This window comes from Panthera onca, chromosome B2, assembly GCF_046562875.1.
Source record: "Panthera onca isolate mPanOnc1 chromosome B2, mPanOnc1 haplotype 2, whole genome shotgun sequence".
NCBI classification, from domain to species: domain Eukaryota; kingdom Metazoa; phylum Chordata; class Mammalia; order Carnivora; family Felidae; genus Panthera; species Panthera onca.
In genome coordinates, this window is record NC_138343.1 from 51049528 (window position 1) to 51072279 (window position 22752).

General features: G+C 43.8%; 1 protein-coding gene across 3 annotated transcripts in view; it reads left to right on the plus strand.

Annotated features, from left to right (window-relative positions):
• Positions 1 to 22752, plus strand: part of LRRC1 (leucine rich repeat containing 1) — a 133924-nt gene that overhangs the window by 12400 nt on the left and 98772 nt on the right. The window contains exon 1 of one of the 3 annotated variants that reach the window (XM_060615769.3): positions 13871 to 13889. The exons of the other annotated variants lie outside the window; for them this stretch is intronic. Within the exon in view, the coding sequence (XP_060471752.1) occupies positions 13887 to 13889 (3 nt within the window). The 5' untranslated portion in view covers positions 13871 to 13886. Of the gene's footprint in view, positions 1 to 13870; positions 13890 to 22752 lie in introns of those variants that run through there. 3 annotated transcript variants of the gene reach the window in all.

Here is a 22752-nt window from a genome sequence, read left to right on the forward strand (position 1 = left end):
TGGTCCCACAGTTGTGCAAATACCCCATGAGGTTGCTTAGTGAGGTTTAGCAGAACCACAAGTGTGGGCTTAATAATTATAATCAAGGATTGGATGATAAGGTGAAGCTGTTCCAAATACTCTCTTGTGGTCAGTTGTTGATTCTCAGAACCAGTTAAGGGAAAAAGATCAGCAGATTTTTTCTGGTTTAAACAGCACTCCCCCTCCCCCCAAACTCACTCCCACTCCACATACTTACATCCTCCCCCTGACACTCCCTCACCCCCCCCATACCCACACATACCCCCACACCTCCCTACACATACCCACACCCTCCCCCCACATCCCCACCCCCACACAGGCACAGACAACCTTTGAACACTGAGATTTTCCCCCATGTCAGTTGCATTTTCCCAGCTTTTAGAAGTGAAGTAAAATGGGCAACATAGCTGGGACTTTTTTGTCTTTTTATTAAATGAACTGAAGCAGTCCATAGGTGGTTGTTTGAAACTTTACTTTGGGTTGATTTGAGTACCCGAGAGGCCGTATTTAGGCAAACTTAGTTTGGGGACTGATGATTGAGGATATGGGTTCTCTGGATGGGTTAATATCAGACTGAGGTGGCTTTCAAGGAGTGTACTGGGATCAGAGGTGACAGCTTTCCACTGTCCTGCAAAGCGGGCTTCTGACCAGGTATTGGTATCCGGCTGCCCAGGCAGGTACATTCAGGAATGGGCACTGGGGATAGATCTCTGCTGGATCTCAACCCACTCTCCCTCCTTCCCCTGTTCACTGCACAGAGTTAATTGAGTGTTGACTCTGCTTCAGGCATTGTTCTATCTAGCAAGATAACTATCTTGCCTTATTCTTACAAGTTTTCATTCCAGGTAAGGGAGACAGCCAGTAAATGGAAAAGCACATAAGAATTTCAGATAGTGATAAAAACTGTAATGAAAACAAAACAGGGAGAAGTCCTAGCCTCAGCATTCCGACAACAAAGTGAAAAATAAAAGGCATCCAAATTGGCAAAGAAGAAGTCAGACTTTCACTTTTTGCAGATAACATACTCTACATGGAAAAGCCGGACTCCACCAAAACACTGCTAGAAGTGATACATGAATTCAGCAAAGTTGGAGGATAGAGAATCAATGTACAGAAACCGGTTGCATTTCTATACATCAACAATGAAGCAACAGAAAGAGAAATCAAGAAATTGGTCCCATTTACAATTGCACCAAGAACCATAAAATACCTAGGAATAAACCTAACTGAAGAGGTGAAAGATCTGTATGCTGAAAACTATAGAAAGCTTATGAGAGAAATTGAAGAAGACACAACGAAATGGAAAAACATTCCATGCTCGTGGATTGGAAGAACAAATTGTTAAAATGTCGATACTACCCAAAGCAATCTACACATTCAATGCAATCCCAATCAAAATGGCACCAGCATTCTTCACAGAGCTAGAACAAACAATTCTAAAATTTGTATGGAACCCTGAATAGCCAAAGTAATGTTGAAAAAGAAAACTAAAGCTGGAGGCATCACAGTCCCGGACTTTAGCCTGTATTACAAAGCTGTAATCATCCAGTCAGTATGGTATTGGCACAAAACCAAACATATAGAACAATGGAATAGGATAGAGAACCCAGAAATGGACCCACAAATGTATGACCAACTTACCTTTGACAAAGCAGGAAAGAGTATCCAGTGGAAAAAAACAGTCACTTTAGCAAATGGTGCTGGGAGAACTGGACAGCAACATGCAGAAGAATGAAACTGGACCACTTTCTTACACCATACACAAAGATAAACTCAAAATGGATGAAGGACCTGAATGTGAGACAGGAAACCATCAAAACCCTAGAGGAGAAAACAGACAGCAACTTCTTTGACCTCAGCCGCAGCAACTTCTTACTTGATATGTCTCTGAAGGCAAGGGAAATAAAAGCAAAAATGAACTATTGGGACCTCATCAAGATAAAAAGCTTCTGCACAGCTAAGGACACAATCAGCAAAACTAAAAGGCAACCAACAGAATGGGAGAAGATATTTGCAAATGACATATCAGATAAAGGGTTAGTGTCAAAAAGATAATAAAGAATTTACCAAACTCAGCCCTTGAAAAACATATAATCCAGTGAAGAAATGAATAGACACTTTTCCAAAGAAGACATCCAGATGGTCAACAGACACATGAAAAGATTCTCAATGTTACTCATCACCAGGGAAATATAAATCAAAACCACACTGAGACACCGCCTCACACTGGTCAGAGTGGCTAAAATGAACAAATCAGGAAACTACAGATGCTGGTGAGGATGTGGAAAAAGGGGCATCCTCTTGCACTGCTGGTGGGAATGCAAACTGGTGCAGCTACTCTGGAAAACAGTATGGAGTTTCCTCAAAAATTTAAAAATAGAACTACCCTGTGATCCATCAATAGCACTGCTAGGAATTTATCCAAAGGATATAGTAGTACTGATTAGAAGGGGCACATGCACCCCAATGTTTACAGCAGCGCTAATGAACAATTGTGCCAAATTGTGGAAAGCCCAAATGCCCGTGAACTGATGAATGGATTGAGATGATGTGGTGTGTATGTATGTGTGTGTGTATATATATATATATACATATATATATATATATACAGACACACACACACAATGGAATTCTACTTGGTGATGAAAAATAATGAAATTTTGCCATTTGCAGCAATGTGGGTGGAACTGGAGGGTATTATGCTAAGTGAAATAAGTCAGTCAGAGAAAGGTATCATATGTTTTCACTCATGTGGAATTTGAGCAACTTAACAGAAGACCATAGGGGAAGGGAAGGGCAAATAAGTTACAAAGAGAGAGGGAGGCAAAGCACAAGAGATTGTTAAATACAGATCACAAACTGAGGGTTGCTGGCAGAGTGTTGAGTGGGGGGATGGGGGCGGGGGGAAAATGGGTGATGGGCATTGAGGAGGTCACTTGTTGGGATGAGCACTGTGTGTTGTATGTAAGTGATGAATAGGAATACTCCTGAGGCCAAGACTACACTGTATGTTAGCTAACTTGACAATAAATCGTATAAAAAATAATGAAAAAACAAAATAAAACAGAGAAATGCAGTAGGGAGCGATAGGGAGAATGCCTCTCCATGGAGGCAGCATTTGTATTGATTGATGCAGGAAGGTAGCTGTGTGAATATGCCAGAAGTCCTTGCAAAGACTTGGCGATGAGTTTGGCAATTTTGTAGGCAGAAAGAAGGCCAGTGAGGCTGGAACACAGTATGACAGGGAAGAGAAGTGAAGATGTTGGTGGGGTTCATGTATGTAAGGGTATGGAGACCCTGGTGGGGAGGTTGGATTGTTGTTTTGTTTTTGTTTTTGTTTTTATTTATTTATTTGTTTGGTCACTTGAAGTATGGCAGATCACAAACCCGCAGGATAGCTGACTTAGGGTTTAGAAAGTTCCCTCTGCCAGCTGGTGAGAGACAGGGAGGAAGAGTTCAGAGAAGCAGGGAGACCTGGAGAGGAAGCCTTTTATTGAAAAGTTCTGTAGAAGAGCTGTTGGTGATTTGGGCTAGGGTGGTAGCAGTGAGTAATGAGTTATATCTTGGGGGTAAAGTCAGGAAGACCTGCTGATGTATTGGATGCAGGGTTTTGGTTTTGTCAACTAGGGAATGACAGAGCTGTTTACGGTGGACTGGGAAAAGGAATATAGCAGCATAGGAAGTACTTGACTTGGGACATGTCAGAAGTTTTTATGAGACCTAGAACTTAGGAGAGGAAGTCTGGGTAATGATAATTATAAGAAAGACAGCACACTGTTTTTGAGCAGCGTGCTTTGAATTGTTCTAAATACTTCCTGTGAGTAACTCATTTAATCCTTTCTACAACCATGACTTCATTTTACATAAATAGCTTTATTTTGCCATTGATGACACTGGGACACAGATGAATTAGGTTGCTAAGGTCACACAGCTAGGAAGCAGAAGAGCTAGGGGTCCAGCCGATGCAGTCTGGTTCAAGAGCCCTTATTCCTAACCACTGTGTCTTCCTTCCTTCAGGCTAAATATGGGGCGACCATGTTGTCTACACCAAAAGCCACCTGATGGGTCAGGAATTGTGTCTGTTCTGTGAAAGGGAACAGAGACAGATACCCATGTCACCTCGGTTATTTTTGCCTTGTTAAGAAAAAGAGCACCAATGGGGTGCCTGGGTGGCTCAGTCTGTTAAGCGTCTGACTTCAGCTCAGGTCATGATCTCACAGTCTGTGAGTTCAAGCCCCATGTCGGGCTCTGTGCTGGCAGCTCAGAGCCTGGAGCCTGCTTCAGATTCTGTGTCTCCCTCTCTCTTTGCCCCTCCCCCACTCACACTCTGTCTCTCTCTCTCTCAAAAATAAAATAAAAACATAAAAAAATTAAAAAGAAAAGAAAAAGAGCACTGAGCTGAAATATCACTTTAAGAATTAGGTCACCAAATAGTAATGTGCTCATTCAAGCATAATCTTTAAAAGAAGGTTAGAGGCACCCATTCTTTGGTGCTGGGTTTCTTCCCTTCAGGAAGTAACTTGTAGCTGTATCCTTACAAACTCTTGAAGTAAAAGCACATCCGTTTGGAAAAACAATAGGTCTCACTGAACATAATGAGCACTGGTTTTATCACAGCAGTGCCCTCATTATAATGCTGCTCATAATTATTCACCTGTTATGCCATTTGTCTCTGTTTTGAAAGAATGATATCAAGTGATTAGGTTATAAGGCAGTTATTGGTCTTGACTGTAAAGATTAGTATTATCAAGAGTCTCTTGGGGCACCTGGGTGGTTCAGTTGGTTAAGCATCCAACTCTTGACTGTGGCTCAGCTCATGAGCTCACGGTTCAGGGGTTCAAGCTCTGAGTCATACTCTGTGCTGACAACATGGAGCCTGCTTGGCATTCTCTCTCTCTCTCCCTCTCTCTGACCCTCCCCTGCTCACATTCTCCCTCTCTCTCTCTCTCTCTCTCTCTCTCTCTCTGTAAATAAACATTAAAAAGAGGTTCCAATGTACTTATTGGAGCTATACATATTCCAGTACTGCAACAAATGGTTGCCAATAAGATTGAGTTAATAGAAAACATGCACTTTACAATAGACTCACCTTAGCTCATAGTATGCCACGGCTAATTACCCACCTTGGTTCTCATAACCTCATAACCTGATTCTCAATGGCAAGAAGAGTGGCGGGGGGTGGGTGGGTTATGCCCTGCATCTCTGATAACTAGCGATTTGCTGAGTTCTGTAGAGGCCACGAGAAGAGAGAAGCTAATCCAACCCCTACTCTTCCACCTTCCCCATCCCCACCTCTCTGTAGTAACTTACTATTTAAAAAGGAAACCGGAGTAAAGATATTTTTTTGTCAGGTAAATATACTAGATGGTTATTGCTGATGAGGTGTAGTTTATATAGTTTTAAACATTTATATATTCTAAATGTTTTATTTCATTTTTCAGGTTTAGGCCCAAAGTAAACCTGGCTCGAGAGCAGTGTCAGGGAACTTCTGTGGTTTCAGATCCCTGGTGGTTTCTCCTTACAGAGGGTTCAGCCCTGGAGAAACAGAGGGGTGTATTTGGAATACTCTGCCTGCACGTCACAAGCTTTGCAACCGAAAATGCCTCGAATAGGCATCTAGCCATCTCACGTAGGAGGAAGCCTGAAGGACGGTGGTTCGGGGGTGGGCTTGGCAGGTTGGTGGCGCTGGGCACTGGTGTGACTTCTGGGTGGTGTGCTAGCCTCCCTCTCCTGCTGCAGCCCCTCATGGGGGTGGCGTCTCAAGGAGAGGCGTACACGGAGCCACGGGCCCAACCCTAGTTTTCTAAGTGGGAAGCAGGTAGGCAAGGGATAGGAATAAGGGACTTGGGACTGGCTGTGGGGTTCAAGTGCCTGCTGCAAGAGGAGGGCAGGGAGGACAGACAGTGTGAGCCTGGCTGACTGTGGCAGACGCCCTTGTTTCCCATCAGTGGGTAGTTGTTACGTCTCTCTCTGGTTTAACTCCATGTCCTCTGCCAAAAACATAGGGACCATCTGCTCAGGAAGAGTCTAGAAGGAGTGACTTCTGTTGCAAAGTATTCTTAAAAGAAAAACAAAAAAGCTTGTACATGCAGACATTGTCCCTAGATTTCATTCTATGTGTGAAATTTTGTGAGAGGAAAACATAAATATTATACAGATGAAATTGCCAAATCTGCTTGTTTTCTAAATTGTTGAATTCTAATGTATGTTCTAAGTACTTCCTAGTACTTTTTTTTTTAAGTTTATTTATTTTGTGAGAGAGAGAGAGATAGCAGGGGAGGGGCAGAGAGAGAAGGAGAGAGAGAATCCTAAGCAGGCTGTGTGCTGTCAGCGCAGAGCCCAACGCGGGGCTCGGTCCCATGAACTGTGAGATCGTGACCTGAGCCGAGATCAAGAGTCGGACGCTCAACTGACTGAGCCACCTAGCTCCCCTCTTGTACTTTCTAATGTGGTTTTTAATGTTAAATTTCTGTGACAGAGTCCCAGATCCCCATGTCTTTGTTGGTGTTCCACTTGAAATGCTCTTCTTCAGTGCAGATGCTGCCACTTCCGTGAAGTCCTCCCAGTTCTACAGTCATGTCTGTGTCTGTGCTCCCCTGACCCATTCACAGCTCGCTTCTCTCATGCCGTCTGTCAAGATCAGGCTTAGTTGTGCGTTTGTTTGTTTCCCTCAGTTTGTCATCAGCGACTTATTTTATGCATCTCTGTCTCAGACATTTGAGAATGCAGCGCCTTCGTTAAAAGAAATGCTCAAAAAAAGTCTGTTGCATCGAAAAAGAAACTTTTTTCAGGTGTAGTTTAGGTATGTAGCTCCTTAGACATTTCTCATGTGTCCAGCCACTCCTTTGTAGCGCCTTAGTGTTGGGAGTTATTCTGAGGGGCTCATGATTCCAGCAGCACAGCCTCACCTCGTTCCGTCTGAGCCTGGCGTGCCACGAGGCTCCTGCGGCGCCAGCCCGGTGAGGTGTGTCACACGTCTGTGTGTCCACCTTCGAGGAGGGTGGTGGTGTGGGCTGAGTCAGCATGTCCCTTTGGCAGAGGGTCAACAGTAGCACAGAAAGATAACACATCATTAGTCCTGTTGACAGAAGGACCATCCTCTCTCCCTGGCCTATGAGCGGAGGCGTTAATGAGGAGCAAAATGGCCAAAAGGCAGGAAGTGTTTCTGAGGCTGTGGGCCGGGGCTGCCCACACACTGCACACGCTGGAGAGTGGAATGAAACCTCAGTTACACTTTTGAAAGTGCAAATAGCAGCTCCTGACTGACTGCCCACAGTATTTCCAGATGCACAACTAGGCACTTTGGGTTGGCGTTGTCAGGGAGGGTTTTCAAAAGTCCTATTTTACAGGTGTGAAAACTGAGGCCAGGCCCATGCCTCAGGTCACTCACATGGAAAACAACCTGGCTGGGGTTAAGCCCAAGTCTGCTAGACTCCAAAGGCTGATTTTTTTTGTGCGACATGCTACTTTGGCAGATCCAGTCAGGTAGCAGCAGCCTTGAGATCTTCATGCAGCCAACAGGCATAGAAGGCCCACTGCCTTGTTAGGCGCCCGAGATGCAGAAGGGAGTGCCAGTCTCTACCTTTAGGTGTCAGAGTTTAGTGATGGCGTCAGCCACCCAGGCCGATTGTGACGAAGCCTGGGTTGTGGAGCTGGTGGCAGAGGTTTTCTGGTGGTGGAGGGCAGGGGGCACGATGCAGTCAGGTGTTGTTGGAGGTATGGGGGTACGGGGGTCAAGGGACAGGTAGAAGGCCCATCCCAGGTGGTTGCGAATGCCAGGTTCGGGAGCTTGGCCTTTGATTTGTCATCACAGAGTTTAAACCCAGGAGTGTCTGGTCAGACACGGGTTCAGAATGCTCAGCCTGGTAGCAGCTTGTGGATGGATTTGAGGGGGAGCAAGACCGGAGACAGGGAGAATATTTCTGAGGCAAACAGGGCCAGGACTTGGTGACTGACTGAACTGGAAAAGGAGAGTGGTGGTTGCAGGGGTCAAGGGTAACAATTTAATTTTCAGCGTGCATGACTGGGTTTTTTCCCTATAGAATTTGAGGAATGAAGGAAAGGATGCATGTGGGTAAATGGAAGATGAAGCCTGGTGGCTTTAGTTTCTTCAGGGAAGGACAAGATAGGGCAGTTGCTGGGGGAGAGAAGTGGGGGGTTGAACAGGGGGTGTCTCTGGGTGGTGAAGCTTGAGAAGGGGCTAGCAGACGTTCCTGGGGTTGTTTGAATTTCTAGGGGTGCCAGCAGCCTTCATGGTGTGTGTTCTTTTGTCCTCCAGAGTGCTCAACTATACCAGCCCAGGATAGGGAAAGGTAGATTGTAGGTGTCTGTTGTACCTACGGAAGAGGGATTGAGGCCGCTGAGGTGTCTGATGGAAAAGGTATTTGGGGTGCTGTGTAGGCAGAGAAAGAAGGGAATTTTTTAGCAAGGGTTGGATGGTCAGAGAGAAAATTGTAGGAATGAAGCCATGGGAGAGGTCGTGGCCATTGGAGTTGAAGATAGGTGAAAGGAAGCAGGTCTGGGGAAAGGAAGCAGCTCTGGGTGAGGTCAGTCTTCCAGGGTGGGACCTGGGAGAGGACGGTGATGTGCAGTGGGTGTGGAGGTCAGTAGGAGCTGCTAGGCTTGTTGTTGGAAGCGTCCCCTCCATTGGGAACCACTAGTCCGGACGCCTGTGACAGAGGCATGTGGGAACTGCAGGCTGAGGACAGACCTGTGGCAGAAGAGAGCATGTGCCCCATCTGAGAAGGACAGCTCTCACCATTGCATCCCAGCCTTGTCACATTAGGATGTGGGCCTGCTGTTAACTGCTTCCCTCAATGCTTACTTGCTTGCATTTTTTTTCCCCAGGAAATCAGAATTTTTATGTGAAGTCTCCTTGTTTTTGAGCATTGACATCTTGTTTAACAGTTTCAAAAATGCACTGTTGATCAGGTATAGACTGGACTTATCTGTATGGGCTGCCTGTTTGTGTCCTCCACTCTATGAACCCCTGGACATTCCTAGGACTGTGACAGGAAGGAGGTGGGTGGGAGGTGTGTGTGAATTGGATCCCAGAGTCTTGGTAACGCCTTACCTTCCTGGTCATTTTGTTCAGTTTGTAGGATGGAGGTTTTAAAGATAAAGAGCTAACTAGCTAATTAGTTTTTCAGTAGGAGCTAATAGGAGGTTGATAGTAATCTGAAGCCTGTGGCTCAAGTGAACTGCAGATTGTGTTAAAAATGTGCTAGCTTCTTCTGAAACTCGCGCATCCCTCCTTCTTTTCACTATTCTAGAGAGTCCATCTTTGACTTATTTTCTCTTAGTCTCTTTCTTGATTCATACTTCCTCTTTTGCTTGTTCATGGAATTTTCTTTCCTTGCCCCCCACCTTTTTTTCTCATCTTTCTGTATTCTCTGCCTCCAATTCATTTTCTTACAGGGTTCAGCTTGAGTTAGCTGGTTAAAGTAATGGGTAGTTTTTTGTTTTTTTTGTGTGTATGTGTTGATTCAGTAAAATTTTGTATTTATTTTCTTAGATTTTAAAACCTGTGAATAAACTGTGTGAGTTGTGATTATGGGTAATGAGATTTAGGCATTTCACATCCAAATGCATGTTTTGCCCTTCAGATTAATCACTTTGTGGGTTTTCCTCAAATTTCAAAACACTGTCCTCAGGCCACGTACACATAGCTTGGACCATCAAGCTGCATTTGCAAATCTTTTAAAGGCACATGTGAAGTTTGGGACAGGCTAAGAACTAGATTCTTACATATTTTTCTTTTTTTAACAGAGAGCTGGTGAGTGGAGGAGAGGGGCAGAGGGAGAGGGAGGGAAAGAATCCCAAGCCGGCTCCATGCTCAACATGGAGCCCAATGCAGGGCTCGATCTCATGAACCATGAGATCGTGACCTGAGCCAAAATCAAGAGTCAGGCGCTCAACTGACTGGGCCATCCGGGTGTCCTAAGAACTAGGTTCTTAAATAAGAATAAGGTCATGGGCTGGTCTGGAAAGTATCATAGCTCTGTGTGAACAGGAGGGGTGACGGTGAAGCACTGCCAGCGTCTGTTGGACTGCTCAGCTGTGAGTCCCTGGGGTAGCTCCGAGCAGGCAAGTGCGCAGACGCTTGAACAGTGCTGCCTGCTTGCAGTGTGTGCCATTTATCCCCTACATTTTTAGCATGGCTTTAAAGATTTTGCTTCCAGATACACTGTGTTTGTTAAGTGTGTTGACAGTTAAATTTTCCTATTTCTAAAGACATGCTAGCTAGGCCTTAGTTAGTCTTTTGGAGATGAATGTACAATTTCTGTTGGCCTTTGAAATACTGAAATTGCCTTTGAGATCCACATTATTGTCATTGTGGGCCTCTGAGCTCTGGAAACTCTAGGAACCACTGGAAGATGGGTTCCCTAAGTGATGTTTTTTTTTGTTTTTTTGTTTTTGTTATTTTAAAGATTTTATTTTTAAGTAATCTTGACATTCAACATGAGGCTTGAATGTTCAACTCCCAAGATTAAGAGTCGCATGCCTTATTGACTGAGCCAGGCTAAGTGATGATTTTAAAGAATGATTTGCGTGTGGCTGAATATCAGCATGATTGCCAGACAGCACGCTTGCACATACGTGCGCGCGCGCGCACACACACACACACACACACACACACACACACAGTTGAGGGAGTGTCTTCAGGAGCTGCATCTGAGGCCAGCTCAGGCCTCATTCTTTCCCCTCGGGTCACTGAAATGTAGTGACAGTTGTCTATGGAGCTGGCCTGCTAGGGCCCAGGGACTCTCCAGAATATAAAGTTGGCCTCTGCTTGTAGCACCTCTAGGGAAATTAGGGCATCAGTTTTCAGTGGACAAACCTAGGTTGAGTTCTCTTTCCCCTGTGTCCACAGGCACATGAAGACAGGTTCACTGTGCACAGTGGTCCCCATAGAAGGTTTCATCTTGGCCAATAAGATCTTGATCTTCCTGGAAGACAGGCAGGCCAGTTTTCACAAAATGTTTTATTTTTATTTGTTTTTAATGCTAGCACTGAACAATAATGCCTTGGTTTTGGCCCATGGTGCTATCAAAACAAAACGCTTCCTGTATCCAGGATATAAGCAGGTTTAACGAGTACCCAAGCATGTTGCTGCTTTTCGTTTTCATCTCCCCTTTGTAACTTTTGAAGTGGAACAACTCTGCATTCTTCTCTTGCTAATCATTTAAGATTTTAATTGAAAGTTCTGCTTTTATAACGTGAGCTCTTTTGGCAAACGCAGGAAGGTGTGTCTGATGTAATTCTAGTTTCGAAGCAGTTTTAAAGTAAAAGAGGCTTTAATCTTCAATGCCTTTGACGCTGGGCTATTAGATATTTTTAGCATACAAATTATGGTGAGCATGGTACCAAAGGGCACACATTTTTTCTTGTTTGGTATGTTTCCTCATTCTTGGCTTGGTAATTCTATTCGGCATAATTTAGCTTTGGACTATAAAGTAGATGTTAAGTCTATGTTCTTATTATACGGTAATACTTGTGTGTTTGTTACCTGACAAAACATATAGATGTATTTTAGGAATTGATCCCCATGATAATCTCTCCCTACAGGCCCTTGAATCTTATAAAAAGAAACACATGGGGAAAGAGAAATCACTGAGATGGAAATTTTAAGCGCCTCGTGACAATAGAAATCTGTGAAAAGCCTTTTTGTGTTCATTTTGAGTTACCAGAATCAAAATAATGCTAAACTTGTAGTTATTGCTTTTGAATATCACTTCATTACAGCATAATTTATAAATAGCATATTAAAGTTCCTCATTCCCGAGGATAAGATTTGTAAATATTTTCAAGATTTTAAATATTTTCTAGGATACTTTGTAAACTAAATATTTCTTTGCAGGTAACCTCATGAGCACTAGAGGGAAGGATAAGGGACATAATGGAACCCCCTCTTTCTGGTTCCTCCACTACTTCTTGTGAATGCTTTTTTACATGCCAGACAATCTGAAGTAGTCTGAACACCCTCCAAATATCCAGCTGTATTCCCCTTTAAAAACATTATAGCACATTAGTTTCGTATTAATAGAGTTAGGACAAAAGAAGATAGCCAGGATTTTAATTACTGCTTCAACTCTTAAGCTAAAAAAATTCATTTGGGTTGATATTTTTGATACTGGCAATTGATGTTTTGGGGGAGTCCTTTTTTTTTTTTTTTTTGACCCTGACTGCAAAAGTGATATTGATGCCCCTTTGAAAACCTCGACAAATACAGAAATGTTTAAAGAGGCAGAAGAAAAAAGTCACCTGTATACCAGAGGCTGTGATTGTCTAACGGTCACCTGCGTGCCAGTTCCTGGCTCCAGAGGGGCACCTTTGACCCTGACATCTTGGCTGCCGTTTGGCCTTGTGGATGTCTGGCACACAGATCTTTCTCTTTACTGGACTTTGGGCTCCTCGGCAGAAGGGGCTGCCTTGATTTTTGTGTTCTTAAAATCTAGAGTAATGTAGGTATTCAAAAACGATCGTTTAAACCAAATTCTATGCATTTTAATTTCACAACATTTAGTTGCATATATGGCCAATACTTTAAGGTCAGTACTTACTTTGAAATGTCCACTACTATTTTAAAGAGCATTTTACATTTTGAATCTGTAATATATGGACATGGTAAAACATAAAGACAGCACAAAAAGTGTGTGTACTGAAAAGTGGGTGTCCCTTGCCTGTTTCTCAGGCCTGTACTTCTCTCTTGGGACCAGAAAGCTGCTTTTCTGTTACTTTGTATCTTTCCAGAGATAGTGTGTGGATGTACAAGCATTAATACAAACTCTCTTTTACAAACCTGCCTCTGGGATGTAGGGCAGTGGTGGATAGGGGAGTGAAATGGCCCTCTTGGAGGCCGTGTCAACAATATCTCTTAAAATCGAGAATCTAGCCCAGCAATAGCAGTTCTGGCATTCTGTTTTAAAAATAGAAATACCAGTGTTTCAAGTTATATACGGAAGGATTTTTATTAATGCATTCTTGTGGTGGTGAAAGAAAACAAATAAAAAAAAAAAAGAAAATGAACAGGGGGAGTAAAAAAGCAATGCCTGTCAGGGAAAATGGTTGAATAAATTATGATGCATACATGCCATGACTGTGGTACAGTGCTTACAAGATGAGGTGGAGATTTATTAATTAGTTGTCATGGAGGGGCTTTCCTGGTACATTGTCTTGTGAGAAAAGAAAGATGCAGATTAGATGGTACAGTATCTCCTTTGTACAGAATAGCAGTAAACTGTGTGACCGTGTGTGTGTGTGTGTGTGTGTGTGTGTGTGTGTGTGTGTGTGTATGTTTATGAGTGATGTGATGAGCATGGAGAAAGATAGGGAAGGCATGAAGTAAGTCAAAAACGCGTTCTAAATTGTTGTTTCTTCTTTTTTTTTGAATATACTCTCGAATCTTTCCTGGTAGGATAGGCATCATCGTTGTAGAAATGTTTTGCCAGATCTACTTCCTTTCACTTCTAGGAAATGGCAGTGAGTACTTAAATCCTCACTTAATCTCCTTGTCATTTCATAAATGTTTTTATCTTTTGAGGTCTGAGTCATCCAGGACAGAGCCCGGGAACTCACGTAGGGCAGCAAAATGCTGTGGTGCAGCACATAGGTCTGGGGTTTGACGCCGTGTGTGTGTGTGTGTGTGTGTGTGTGTGTGTGTGTGTGTGTGTTGGGGGTGGGGTGGGTACTGACCCAGCAGCAGCAGCAGCACCAGCACCATGGGGGATACTGCCTGTGGAGAGGCTGGAGAAGCGGCTGCAGGGACCCACGTGAGGAAGAGTTAGAGGCGGGGCGAAAGCCCTGCAAGATCAGGAAAAAGAATTGCCGAGAAGCTGTGGAAGAGAGAGACCGTTAAGAGTCATATGGTAACCGGGCTGTCTGGCCAGAAACGGGAGTTAAGTGGGAGAATGCTGAGGATTCCTAAGGGAAAGGCAGTTTGGAGAAATGATGTTCAGGTCTCTTTTCCGGGTTTACGTCTCGACACATCCCTTTGTTGCCAGTCACGTTTATCTTCTTACCCTTCCTGGGGTTGGGGTTTAGCCTCTGGCAGGAAGGAGTGGGAGGTAGATGTCATTCAGCAGGGCCTTGAAAAGTACTTGAGGAAACTCTGTCCCTGTGCCCTGTTTACAGACATGCCTAACTGTTTACTTGAGTGGATATATAGTAAGCTCCAGGGGAAAAGTCTAAATGGATATTGGCAGAATCCTAAGGTTTTTATTTGTGGATTGAGAAGGTACCTTATCTGCTCCTGTATCTGTAAAGGAGTCCAAAATCTCCACTGTGGGAACCAAAGAAATACAAAGTCCAATGGAGGGGTGAAGGCAGTGGGAGCTCTGTCTGCTTGAAGGAATATATGCCACCGTCTTCTCTGTCTTTGAATCCACCCTAACCACCCCCTTCTGTATAGTCTCGTATTCAATTAAAAATTTCCAGTTCATTTATTTTGCCTGGTTATGTTTTTTGTGGAGATGTTATTTTTCACCAAAACTTTTTGAAATGTGGTATCCCAAATAAAATATACCAGCCAGGGCAAAAAACTGTTACTTCCCTCATTCTGGGCATAATACTTTTGTTTTTTTTTTTAATTTTCATTTTTGAGAGAGAGAGAGAGTAGGGGAGGGGCAGAGAGAAAGGGAGACAGAGAATCCCAAGCAGGCTCTGTGCTGACAGCTTTGATGTGGGGCTCGAACTCACAAACTGTGAGATCATGACCTGAGCCAAAATCAAGAGTTGGACGTTCAACCGACTGAGCCACCCAGGTGCCCCTGGGCGTAATACTTTTTATGAACGCAGTCCTAAAGTGTATGGATGCATATGTAACTGTTGGATTGTAACAGTGAGCTTATAGTTTGGTTTAGTTAGTTTGTATACCTTTGGGTATATAACTCTTAGGCTCACACTGAGGCCACACCCAAGTTTTGTTCATGCATTCTGCTTTTGGGTCAAGTCCCCATTATTTATTGTGTGTAGAATTTTAGTTTTCTTGGACCCAATTGTGACATTTCTCAGGGCTAAATGTAATGTCATTAGATTAGCACCTTAGCTCTTTGATAACTGCCTTTAAAGAGATCCTTTTCCTTCTGAAGCTCGTACTGGCTAGTTTCAGGAACCCTGAAAATGGAATAAAAGTGTCATCATTTGGAAAGAAGGAAAGAAGGTAGGAGCTGGAGATGGACTTGAGACTTCTGCTGCTAGCTAGTTTTGACCTTGAGCAAATCACTCAGCCTCTTTGAACGTCCATCACCATCCTGTCTCCTTGGTATAAAATGGGAAAATCTTTGTCTCACAAACTTGTTATGAGGGTAAGGAGAGTCCATGTATGTAAAGCATGTAGTGTGGGGTTTTGCACATAGTAGGCACACTAAATTCATTAGGGAAAACACTGATAGTGTGAAGCCCTGGATCATACGCCCATAGTTATTCCAACAGGTAGGTAATGAGCCCACTGGCCAGTTGACTTTGTTCAACCAGTTGTGAATCTTCCCATTTTATCCTTCTGCCCATGACTCTCCATTTTGTTTAGGACAGTGTAAGAGGTGTTACCGCATACCTTGGTGAATTCCAGATGCTCCATTTAAGGACATAGGAAATTATTCATGATGTAATATACAAAAAAAGGGGGGTGGGAGGAAGACACTGAAGTGTACACATAGTAAAATCACACTTTGGCAAAAAAACAATTTTACAATGAAGTAGATATGACCAGGGGAGAAAAGAACAAGGCAACACACTAGAAAGTCAGCACTATTATTATGTAGAAGGATCTCCTTAAGGATCTCTTGACTTGTTTCTCCTGGTGTCAGAGCTTATTTTCTGTCATCCGTAGACCACTGAAGAACCTGTCACTCGCATCAAGCTTTCTTTGAACAGTTGAAAGCAAAATTATTTTTTTTCCTTAACTTTGTACATATTGTAATATTCAGAGTCCACTATCTAGCTTTCACTATGGAAAATCATTTTGTTAATGTCATTAGATTTAAACATCCTGCAGATTCTTATGTATCTGCCTTAGACCCTGAGAAACTTGCTGGCATCTGCTTTCTTCTCTACAGACAGGACTGAATTCAACTCTCTTGGGCCCTAGCATAGGCACTTTGCCTTCATGGGGCCTCTTCCTCCATAAAATTGTGACTGTGCTAGACAAAATTCAAGCTGGATTTACTGTTACTCATTTTTTCCTTTTGACCTTAAAAGAAGACATTTTTGGGGCCCCCTCAAAGTATCCTGGGCCTTCGGCACTGTGCTTCTTATGCCTTAAGGCTGAGTCACCCAGCTCGGAGACTTCGTTGTCGCCCGTCATGGAAAGCTCCCACTGCATTTTGAGGTGCACGTGATTTACGATGGTGGTGCATTTCCATTTTGTATCCTCATTTTCTCTGAGAATATTGGACCATCTTGATGACTATCTGAGAAGTCATCCCTTGCTTTTTCCTTCTCAATACATTGTCTCTACTCTTTAGGTTATTTTGCCTTTGGTAGCCTTTCTCTGATTCTGTGCAGATTGCTTCACTATTAAAGACGGCTGGAAAGGAGGCTTTTTTTTTCAGTTAACTACTCTGGCCCATGTTATCAATGCTGCATTGCAAGATTGACTTTGGATAGATGTCAAGGTTAATGCTTTGCTTTCTAATGGTAGGCTTTTTTGAAAATTAAAAAAAATACATGGTATGAGATCGTTCCTTTTTTTTTCCTTTTTGAATGGAGCCAGTCAGAATTGTTTAGGCTTTTGTCAATGATTATTTTGGAGTAAACTTGTAAAAGAAATATAATTACTGCACTTGTCATGAATTGAAATACCGTTTTCTCTTTGTTCTTACCCTGACTGAATATTTCTAGGTCCTGTAAGAACAGCTCATCCACTGTTAAAGTGTCAGGTGGCCAGTAAGGAGTACAGATCCTTGACAAGAAGAACATAGCAATCGAGGGAGGAAAATTGCAGAGGAGTTGGGGAGGATACAGCAATAGTGAAGGCTCAGATGCCAGAGAGAGACCAAAGAATGTGGTTAAAACTTGCCTGTTGAGTGTTCAAACAGATGAGGAACACTAAAATAAAGGCCCGCAAAAAACCAGAGAAAGCTAACGAATTCAAGTGTACCCTTGGAAAAGAAGAAGTCAGGGCAAAATAAGATGAGGTTTATTCCATCAGTCTTGCTGTAGTCTGGAATGTAGTTGGCATTTCCATTGTCCTCGTAAGTGACTTTGAGCGGTGCAAGCATGTCTTGCTAGAGGTTTCCAGGGAGGACAGGTTTCCAGTGCTTGTATGGTTGCTGGGCAGTAGCCAGGTCCTGCTAGATGCATGGACAGCAGAGCAGTTCCTTCACATTCTGACTGTGGTTCACTTCGAATTAATCAGACAAATGGCCTCCTCCCTGTTGCTGGCAAAGTGTTGAAATCTCATTGACTGTAACCAAATTCTCTCGCACTCCATTTTTTTCCATTCTGGGTTCTGATAGTGTGTGCTTCTTCATCATGCAAGGGAAGAATGGCTTCATGGAGAATCCATTCTCTGTGACATATTGTTCTTGCAGACATTTAACCCCCGTGTGTATTCCAGGGAGATGTGAACTCATTCCCATCAGTAAGGAAGGCTGAGTCCAGTTAGGGTGTGAGTCTTTTCATGCTCTAGAAGGAGTGTTTGAGCAAACCCTGTTCTGTGATGCATCCTCTGGCTTTTCCAGCTCAGCTGTCACAAATATGAGGAAATAGATTGGATGCTAGGATGCATCTCCCAAGTTCAGACTTTTTAATTTAAAAATAGAATAAGAAGATTCTATTAGCATGTAGAATACTGACAAGAATCAATTAGAATTCCATTTTTAAAAGTTCTTTATAACTCCCAAGGAAGGATGTGAGCCCTTTCATATAGAACTTAGTATACCGCCGTGTGTTTCCTCATGAAAAAGCCAAGTCGATGATGCTGTCTTACCACCCCCATTTCTTCCTCCTTCCAGTAGGCAAGAAAAGTAGTTATGTTTTTTTGCTACCCGACTTGGTCATTGCTTCCTAATTTTTTTTCTAATTGTCAAGAGCATGTGACATCATGTTCCAACTTGAATTTGGGTTGCTGTCTTCTGACCCCAGATAACCTGTAGATTGCTTTGCTGCTCCTTGTAAATACTGTACTTGGTGCAAGTTAATTATAGGCCAAAGTGCATATCACAGGCTGTTACCTAAGAACCTTGGTACATTTTGAATGGGAGGAGGAGCATGTGTAGGAAGATTGTGCTTGTAGAATCTTAGGGTCAAGAAGTCACTTTCTAGATCAACCACCCACTGTTTCATCTGTTCCCTTCATAAAACCACACAAAGCAGTTTTCTGGCCTGTGCTTGAACAGAGGAGTCACTGTGCTCCCAGAGGACCCTGTCACATTTTAGCTTAATATATAGAGGAACATTTTACTTCCTTTAGTTTCCTGCTCCTGGACCACACCAAGCAAGTGTAATCGTTTGACCGTGTGACAAGCCTGCAGATATTCATAGGCCATTTGACATTCCCTGCAAATCTTCTCTCCTGACCCACTTTCTGCTCTTCATGGGTTGGAACCAAATCTTATCACTAGGCCTTGCTGTTCTGGTGACTCTGTACTGAGCATGTTCTAGTATCCTGGGAAGTACTCACTTTTGCCTGGCAACCATACGTGGAGAAGGTACGTGAAATTTTCCTTAGACATTTGGTCTGTGTGGTTTGTAGGGAGACTTATTAATGGCAGTAGGTTCCAAATCTTTATGTGATGGGGGAGGAATGCACTTGGGATGTGGAGTGTTACGGGTCTGCACGGAGGAAGAAATCTTTGAAGAGTGAGCAGGTTCTAAAATTTGGCTGCCTTGCCTTAAAAGTGTACTTCTATGGGAGCCTGCTAATTTGGGCAGACAGCCAGTCCTGCCAGGCTCAGGAGCCTGGATGCCATGTTTGTCTCAGCCTCTGCTGTTCAGTGAGCTCTTTCTACCGCCACTGTCTTGAAAAGTAATGCTAGGAAATGGCAGACAAGTCATCGGAGTGGAAAATGGGGAGTCTTACAAACGTTATAGGTGTGCTTTCTGTCCCTGGAGGTATGGAAACAGGGTAAGGGGCATTCTCCAAAGTTGATGGTGGCTTCAGAAAAAAATAATTTTTTTTAGCCAGCAGCATTGTACTGAGTCAGCATTCAGAAATAGAGTAGCAGTCAGTGAGGAGATGGGAAGACCTTTAGGAAGAGGAAGGGAACTGGGTTCTTTGTCTACAAAATCAGGTCGGGAACCATGCTTCCAGGATTTGGCTGCTCATCAGAATCACCTGGGGAACTTTCTAAAACAGTGTGCATCAGCCCCACTGCAGGCTCGGAGTCTCCGAGGGTGGAGTTCAGGAATCTGATGCTTTTGTGGTAGACTCAGAACTGGTTTGCTGAGTTAAGTGGGGCACAGTAGATGGGCCAGCTTTGGGGACCATAGACTAGATTGTCTTTAAGCTATTCTGAAATTATGATTTTTATAATCTGTTGATCTACTCTCGGTATTTTTATGATGTGTTTTATTGCCTGTGTTCTTTCACTTTCCTTCTCTCGTTATTGCTGGCTTCTGCCCATTTGAGTAACTTACAGGCTAAGTGTCCTGAAGGATTTTTCAGGCAGAGGACGGGCTTACTCACAGTTCCCTTCCTTCTCCTTGCTCCCTTGTGATGACTGTTCTGTCCATCTGGGGCTGCCCACCCCCACCGACAGGCTGCCCACATGCGTACAGGTGTGCTTGCTCAGGTGTGATCTTCGTATCTCATCTCGGTTACACTATCCATCTCTCTTTTGGACTCCTGATCACCACAGCTGGCCAGTCCGTGTGCCTTGGGAGAGGCCCACTTGTGAAATGCATCTGGATTTAAAGATTTTAAACCTGAAGGGGCCACACCGTCTTCCAGCCTAGAGTCTCATTTTGATTTAGGTTTAGGGTGTGGGAGCACCGGTCCTTCCAAGGCAGCCTGAAATGAGAAGGGATGTCCCACCACACCCTGGCTCAAGATTGCAAAAGGAGAATAAAGAACCGTCAACAATTGCCATGGGTAACATATTAAAAGTTTGTATTTGATAAGGTGCACTGTTCTGAAGGTGCCCATATATACTCATGTTCCCACATTCAAGCCCATGTCATGTTTGACTTGCCCCTGTCAGCAGATTTTTAATTCAGAGCAACTATAGGGCAAATATGTGGGGCAAAGGGGAAATCTTGCTTTATGCACATTTCAAGAGCTGTTCACATTTTTCATCACTTTAATCCAAGGTTTCTCAACTTTAGTTTCTTTATCACCCTCTTGCCCTTCCCTTACCCGGAGCCTCTTTACACATACTTCTTCTTTTTTCTTTTTTAGTTTTTTAATGTTTATTTTTATTTTTGAGAGAGAGAGAGTGAGTGAGTGAGCGAGCATGGGGGAGGGGTGGAGAGAGAGGGAGACACACAATCTGAAGGAGGCTCCAGGCTCTGAGCTGTCAGCACAGAGCGTGCTGCGGGGCTTGAACCCATAAAGTATGAGATCATGACCCGAGTTGGAGTTAGATGCTTAACTGACTGAGCCACCAGGCGTCCCTAGACCTACTTAAAAATTTTTTTTTAAATGTTGATTTTTGAGAGAGAGAGAGAGAGAAAGAGAGAGAGTACAAGTGGGGGAGGGGCAGAGAGAGAGAGGGAGACACAGAATCTGAAGCAGGCTCCAGGCACTGAGCTGTTGGCACTGAGCTGTCAGCACAGAGCCTGATGTGGGGCTCAAACCCACGAACTGCAGGATCATGACCTGCGCCAAAGTTAGACAGTTAACTGACTGAGCCACCCAGGTGCTCCTAGACATACTTTTTCTAATTGCATCTTCCATCATGAAATTTTAATACCACAGATGTATTATGGACCACAAACCATTGTGGTAGCTAAGACTTTGAAAATACCCGGCCATTAATTTTTATCCTCTTGGGGGCCATATCGCCCTTGTAATGAATGCATGGTCTAACCCTGGCCCTATCTTAGGTAAGGTGTACTTTGGTGGTTCTAATATGCATCCAGGATCAAGACCCAGTGGTCAAAGCCAGTGTTACCAAAACTTGCTTGATCAATCAGATCCTTAAGCCCTTCTACATGAATATGATGCATTAACGGGTCTGAGGTGGGACCTAGGAATCCATATGCTTAACAGTTGCCCTAGTAATTCTTAAAATTTGGAGGGTTTGGTTATCTCCATTTTGACACAAAAGTTGCTTCCTCCCCCCATTTCTTGTCTAGAGCTTGTGGGTGTGGGGCTGGTGTTACTTACAGAGCATAGGTATGCTCCAAATATCCTGAATTAGAACTTAGAATTCATTTTCATTAAAAAAAAAAAAACAGCCAAAAATCGTGTTAGGTCACTTCACTGGACAACTGCACATTGAATATTTACCATGTAGCAGAACCATGATAAGTGTTCCGAGGGACACAGTGGTGTGTATAATACGGTTTATTAAAACAGAGGCTGGGGCGCCTGGGTGGCGCAGTCGGTTAAGCGTCCGACTTCAGCCAGGTCACGATCTCGCGGTCCGTGAGTTCGAGCCCCGCGTCAGGCTCTGGGCTGATGGCTCGGAGCCTGGAGCCTGTTTCCGATTCTGTGTCTCCCTCTCTCTCTGCCCCTCCCCCGTTCATGCTATGTCTCTCTCTGTCCCAAAAATAAATAAAAAACGTTGAAAAAAAATTAAAAAAAAAAAAAAAAACAGAGGCTTACTCATCCAGTGAAGGATGTCTGTACAGAATGCTTTGGAGAGGCAGTTTGAATTTTGCCAAGGTGATTGGGCAAAAGGCTTCTGAGTGGAGCATTTAAGGGTGAGTAAGATGTTGATGGCCAGGAAAGGGTGTTGGAAACAGTAAATGCAGGATGCATAGCAAATGATTCACTGGGGATAGAACATGGGGTGTATGGATGGGTCTGTGGGTGTGGGAACTAAACTTGGAACGACCACTGGGGCAATTGTGGGGCAGAAGGTAGACAAGACAGGATGCTGGCCTTGCAGCAAGAGAGGCTGGGTGTGAGGCGTGGCTTCATGTGCCATGTTGCTTTCCAAAGTTCAGTTGGTAATGACTTATTGCTTACTGGGTGGTTCTCTTGGTGGCATGAGATATAAGAAGGGACTTTACAAGCTATCAGGACCTACAAAAATGTTGATGATGGCATAGACTATGCTCAGGTTAAGGCATCCCTGAATATGAAATGAAGGAGTTTGTCCTTTGTTCTGGAACTAGTGGATAGCCCTTGGAAAGCTTTGAGAAGACATGTTTATACTGGTTAGGGGTCAAGTAGACTTAAAGGCTTACCTGAAGGCTTAATCATGGCCTTTGGAACATGGTGTTTGGAGCATAACCCATTTGAGAGTTGGAGGCTCTCAGTTTAAAGACCAAGGAAAAGACACGTGAGTAATTTGTGTCACCTGCTTTCCTTCCTTCCTTTTTCATAATTAGAATCAGAGACTGTTGGCCCTGGAAGGAAGCCAGAGATCTGGTTGAGTCTCTTTGCCGTCTTGCACAGGGCCAGGACTAGAGAAGGCCAGCCACAGGGCAGCACCCTGCGGTTCTGAGCCAGGCAGGTTATCACCCGAGCTTCCGGCTGCCGAGCCATCTCTGATGTGCACAGCCCCTCTCTTGTTTAGGCCTCCAGGCCATCCACTCCCACCCTGTGTCCATTTTGTGTGCAGGTCAGGCCCACCCTTAAGTCTTGACTTGCTTTGCACTAAGTTACTGAGCTTCCCCAAA